Below are 6,404 nucleotides of genomic sequence, written 5' to 3'. Positions count from 1 at the left end.
GGTGTGTGAGTGGGAGGAGTAATTATGGCTCCTTATGTCTGTTCCTATTCCTAGTCTGTACAAAATTAACCCTCTTATGGGACATCTGATAGTTCAGAAGAACAAGTTCCTCACCTTGAGGCTCGAGGTCCCATATTACAGCTCAGAGCCAAAAGACTCCTCTGATGGAGGCTGCTCCCCTTCCTGGTCTGCTGGGCAAGCCTTGGGTGTCTACCAGGTTTCTGTGAATTCCTCAGTTTATGCCTCACCCATCCTCAGAATTACAGCTGTTAATGACAGCAATTGCTAGCTATCAGTATTCAAATATACAACCATTCAAATTCAAAGCATTTATGCATGAAGGAATGATAAGAAACACAAAGAGGGGTTTCTGTCACCCTTCAGTGTTGGAGCTTGAAGAGAAAGACCCTGGAAAGCACACAGAGAATAATCATCAACCAGCTGGCCCTCCAACAAAGGTAGAGCCAATGAAGAAGCCAGTCCAGGGATAAGTTGAAAATTAACCACCTGGTTAGCTCCACCTCTCCAACCAGAAAAGGGTGCTCTCAGATTTTGTCTGGAGACACCCAAGTTGTCTTGAAGCTGCAGAGCCACAGGGTTTTCTTCCTCCACTTCGTGTGGACAGGTCACCAGACTCAGGGAAGCTCCTCTGGCTGCTTGAGGAGCTGAAGACTTGAAGTGCCAAGGTGAGAGCAATGAAGAGTGTGAAGGCAAATACCTTGGTGCATTTCTACAAGCAGCTGAAAACGGTCTGGAGCCCCCCAGCACGACCCTGCAGCCTGGCCACCTGCACCCACCGGAGCAGGAACGGTGCCTGTAAGTGTGCTTCATTTTACCAGCCCTGGCTGCCTGTGGAGGTACAAAAGCAGCCAGTGTAGTTAAGTGTTGCTCTTCCTTCTTATCTGTCAGCTAACCAGAAAGGGGAATCTGAGAATGTGACTGAAAGATGAAAGAAAATAGCAGAATGACTGAAACATGAGCTAGAAATATGGTCTTGAATTGCACTATTTACCTCCATGTGCAGGATTAAAACATTGTCATTTCTGCTGTGTTGGTGTTATGGGGTTGTTTGGGATTTTTCACTTGTAACTACAATGGAAAGACAGACTATGCAACAATTCATTTTTTTTACCTGCAAGGTTTTGACTAGTTTCAATGAAAACTATTTGTAAGTGCAACTGAAAGCACATTTAGAGCAAAATGATGGAGTGACTTTGAATTCAATGCTTAATTTTGAAAAGGAGGCCTGTAGAAGTACAAACCACAAACACCTCCAAATGTGGTGAACTACACTGAATCACTCCCTGAGGTGCAGGACTCTGCTGGAAGATGTCAAAGATTTAGTTATGTAAAACACTGATTAACTTATCTACAATCAGATGAGGCCCGACAGAGACTACATGTCTACTTGCCCTTGTGCAGGGCATGTCAGCTGAAGCAACAGTGAAGAGTAATTTTTTTACTTTTAGGAAATTCTTTTGTTTCCTATGTTTTTCCTCTGTAAATGTATTCAGCTCCCCAGCTTTTCCCAAAGAACAACCAGATCCTTTTATTCAAACTATCAAATGACAAATTTTGTATTTACTTAACTGATGAGCAAACAGCTGGTTTTGTGACAGGCATAAAGCAGAAGGGAGACAAGCACCAGGCTTTGTTACTAATAAAAGGTAGAAGAAATACTCAGTGAATGTCAGTGTTCAACAGCTCTGTACTTGAAAACGCATTTTTGAAGATGATGTCAAAATACTTTGTGTCACTGAGTGATGAGCATGTCCAAAAAAACCCTGGTGGATTAGCTGCCAAGTGCCACGTGCACTGTGTTGTGTATTTTCCTAGACATGGAAGCTTTATGTAATAAATGGCATGCAAGCTTCCCTGTCAACATAGCAGATCAAAAATAATTCAGAGCAATTCTTACAGAGATGAATGGCTTGCAGTGGGTTTCAGAGGTCTCAGTCTAAATGTCCTGTTTTTCTGCTACTTGAAGCAGAAAATATGAATTGTACTCTGAAAGCTTAAAACAGAGCAGGTACTTCAATCTAGTAACATAACTTGTTAATACAGCACTTAACCTTCAGTGTAAAAAGGTGCCTTGTAAATCTACATAATATGCCTAATTCAAGGAACAAGAATAGCATTGAATTATTTTACTAAAGAGACAACAACATGAAAGGGCCAAATTCTTAATTTTCCCATCAATATAAGACATTGTTCATCTGATTCTATGATCTATTCAAAGAAAAGCACTACAGTAATGTTTAGAAAAACAATTATTCATAATTCACACCTTATAAAACAGTAGCTTTTCTAACAAATTCATGTTAATTAGGTGCATGTAATAGTAGCTTTCCTAATTAATCTCAATTAGGTGTGTTATTTAGTCTGTACATCTGTATGTACACCCACTCCACTCAAGGATGTGTGCATATGAAAGAACATATCCTAATAGTGACAAACAATGCTTTTATTATGCCTTTATCTGCAATTTACCAGCAAACCTTTTAAATGCTGGAGATTCAACAGCCAAAACCAAAATCTGTGCCAGTAAGAATAAAGCTTGGGCTCACAAAATACTGCTCATTATGTGCAGTGATGGGAATTACAGCTGTAGAGGGGAAAGCCACTGAATCCACTGCAATTGTGGTTAAAAAAACGTCATAATTCTATATTTTTATGCATTATTTTTATTGTATATTCATTATTTTTATATTTGAAGACATAAACCAAGGTTGCAAGTGAATATTGACTGCACGTCAAATGACTTCAATTTTAGAAGCCAGGCAGACTGTGTATATCAACATTCTTGATTAAAAAAGTAATGAAACCCATGAATTAGCAGCATAGAATCCCTCTCTGCAGCTCCTCATTCTTCTGCTTGTTCAGTATTAATATATCACAAAATGTTATGGCCTACAGAATTAAAAAATCAGGAGATGAGCATAGTGAAATTGAGTGTCATTTCTGTTTCATCAGTGAAAGTATTACTCCAGGAAAATTATTTTAAATTGTTCAGTCAACTAAGAAGGTCAAGTAGAGAAAAATAGGTGTCTGAATCTCCACATGTGATGGAGAAATTAGCAACTAATAGTTACCCATGGTCAGTGCCCACTCTGGAGCTAAATGATGCTGTATTTTTTGCTGTGGACACTTGTCCATGGGGAGCTGTGCTGAGAAAGAAAAACTCTCTTCATGGTAACAAACATTCCAGGAAGAGATCAAGGCTGTTCCATCATAACACCACTGCTGATTACATTCTCAACTATTGCTATCTGACTCTTGTTACTCACATTCTTCTCTGAAATTTAAGGCAGATACTACTTAGTACTCAAATCTTCTGCTACTCCATGAGGTTCGTGCAGGAAATGCCCAAACAAACTGATTCAGGAAAACACTATCTTTGGAATGGCTGGTTTCAGCTGCCAGTAAACAGACACTAGCTCTGAAGAAGCCTGTGGGTTGGTTCCTCCATCTGGCACAGCACACATGTGAGCCAAGAGCACATGCCATTACATTTAATTACTCACAGCCAACAATACAAATGGAGGCTTCAGTGACAAAAACTTAACCAAAGGAACGGTGGAATTGGACTGTCAAGCTCTTAGTTAATGTCTCCAATGTAAAGTTCACCATTTTCCTGAACTTCACCTCTTTCTCCCCACACACAGAGGTCTCCCACCAAGCTGGGTGGTGTTGTTTTCACTTGGCATTAAATTCAGACATTTCCTGTGAGGACACAGGTTAAACAATTCAAAGGCTGACACTTCCCTGGGCCTTGACTGGATTCCCCTTGTGTCCCCACAAGGACAAAAGTGGTTTTCTGCAATGCATTGGTAAAGAACTGAAGAAGCATTGCTAAGAATCATGGCACATATGTAAAAATGTCAACTGCAGTGGATGTCTGTGCTAAGCTCTGAAGTATCTTGTAACAAGAGAGGGAGACTGTGGTTTCAAAGACCTTTTAGTACAAGGGAGAGGGAGCTGCTGGAAATGCTCTTCACAAGGATTTTAAGTCTCTGGAGTACACTCTTGCCCTAGTCTTTGTTGCCAGAGCAGACCTGAATTACATTTTCTTATCATTTTAATAAGTAACAAGAAAAGCAGAATCCTTCAAGTTTTGGGGTGTTTGTTTTTTACAGAACTGTGTGAGTACATCACTGACACAATCCAGGTGTGCCACCTCCAGGGCTCCACATACAACTGCAGTAACTACACAGATTGTCCATGAGAGATCTTCTAAGCCTTTTGCATGCTGAGTTAGTAAACCTGAATTCATAATTTTAGCAAATGTTTTTATACAGAAAAGATAAAGCCTCTATTTGCTTTACCTTGCCAACTGGAATTACCTTCTCCTTATCTGGACTTAGCCTCAGCCACTGGCTTCTCATCCAGGCTCCTATCTCAGCCAAACATTCTGGAAGCAGAGAAAAGCTCAGCATTTCACTATCTGCTGCAGCTTTCCTGTGGAGCTCAGAGGACTCTCTCAGTTACATCCATTTGATAAAAAGCACTGGACTGTTTATCAACAAACTGGCCTACATCACAGTCCCAATCTGACATCAATTCAGCAGAACATCCCACACCTTTCCACAATGGACCTCAGCCAACCACTGCTGTTATCCTCCAACATCTTCATTCATGTGAGGAAGCTTCAAAGAAATCAAGCTATTCTGGATTTCCCCTGTGATGATCAATCCAGGTGGCTGAAGCAGAGCCATGCTCCCTTAAAGTTTAAATAAATGGTTCTTGATTGAGTTTCAGTGATAGGTTTGGGTTTATTTTTCTAGTCCAGCATGTGTTGCTATGGAAAGCACCCCTGCTCAGCTTAGGACAAAAAGATATTTCCTTCAAGCAGGTGGGGTTTCTCAGCTGTTCCCACCGTGCTGTCCTCCGTTTTTACTTCAGGGCTGAGTGAAGCTTGTTTGAAAGCCCATGTGTAAACAAATCCAAGTGCTTTATTCAGCTTTTCATAGAATCATAGCCTATGCTGAGTTGGAAGGGACCCATCAGGTTCATCAAGCCCAACTCCTGTCCCAGTGTAGGGCACCCCAAGAATCACCCCATGTGCCTGAGAGCATCATCCAAACACTTTTGGAACTCAGGCAGGTTTGGTGCTGTGACCACTTCCCTGGGAGCTTGTATTTTTTCCTTTTTAAGGATTAAAACTATAAAGACTGAAATAAACTGAATCTGAGTCATTTTACCCCTCATTCTTACTGACAACCACCTGAACTAATTTACATACTCTTCTTATTTTGTAACCCATGAGAACACCCTCCTCCCCAGATACTTAAAGGAAATCTAAAATGAAACACTGAACAATGTTTTGTCTCTTTAGATCAAATTTACAACAGTGTAAATTGGCAGCAAATCCCTCAATTTAACTGAATTTATTTTGGATTTTTACCATAGAACTGTGGTCTTCAAAATATTTTATTGGAAATAATGTTATCAATTATGATAATCCAGTAATATACACAACCTGTCTTTCCATCTGGATCTTGACTCCCACTCCAAAATTGGTACTTGTATCAATTCTAAATTAATTTTTTACTATTGCTCCAAACAAAGTATCCACAGCTGCAATTAATTATAAAGTATAATTCAAAAGCCTGGGACTGTTTGGGTGGCTCTACACATGTACTTCAGCTGGGATAGGTAGGAAAAAACCACAGTGCAAATACAAGAAGCCTCCAAATACTATCAAATTAAATGGAGCATCACTGTGTCTGTCTGGAAGGTTTTAAAACAAGAAAATAAACCAAGCCCAGATTAGGTCTGTTTGTGGCAGATCTCCCTTCACAGATGACTCACATCCTGGTCTTGCTTTTTTTATCACCATATTTACTATGACTGTTCTGACAACACCACAGATATGCAGGAAACCAAGGTGAACAACAGAGCAGACCCTGGCTCAGCGAGCTGCCCATGAAGGGGGCAGCATAAAGCAAGGGGTGCTTCTTAATTCTTGGGGGTTTCTTTCTTTGTTTGCCCAGAAGGCAAATGCAGATTTGTAAACCTGATTTTAAGAGAAATAACCAATAATTATTCTTCAAGGCCAAGGGCAGGAGCTGGGCTGGTGGTTCTGCTCCTGCCTGCTCAACAAGAAGGAACACACTTCATCTCTGTGCTTCCAGTGACACCCTCAGCTTCCCTTTTTGCTTCGTGCTCCCTGCTGGGCGCTGCAGCACAGAAAAGGTGCCAGAAGTAACCAGAGTTTTAACCAGTTTCATCAAAACCTGCCTCAAGCAGCATCAGACACTGGTTGAGTTGTTCTGCTTGGAATTGATCTGCTGTGGCCTCCAGCCCTTGGGACAGAGGCAGTTGGGTGAAGTGGCCATAAAGGGATCTTCTCCTGCCCTTCCTGTGAGCAGTTTGGGGCAGGATCAGCAGTTTGGGGCAGGATC

General features: G+C 41.0%; 1 protein-coding gene across 1 annotated transcript in view; it reads left to right on the top strand.

The window, feature by feature from the left end:
- Positions 1-695: 695 nt before the first annotated feature.
- Positions 696-6,404, top strand: part of CA5A (carbonic anhydrase VA, mitochondrial) — an 18,983-nt gene continuing 13,274 nt past the window's right edge. The window contains exon 1 of the mRNA XM_010001094.1: positions 696-816. Coding sequence (XP_009999396.1) covers positions 696-816 — 121 coding nt within the window. The remainder of the gene's footprint in view (positions 817-6,404) is intronic.

This window comes from Chaetura pelagica, unplaced genomic scaffold (genome assembly GCF_000747805.2).
Source record: "Chaetura pelagica isolate M959 unplaced genomic scaffold, ChaPel_1.0 scaffold227, whole genome shotgun sequence".
Lineage (NCBI taxonomy): Eukaryota > Metazoa > Chordata > Aves > Apodiformes > Apodidae > Chaetura > Chaetura pelagica.
Note: the sequence above shows the minus strand (reverse complement) of the source record. Positions and strands in the feature narration are given on the sequence as shown.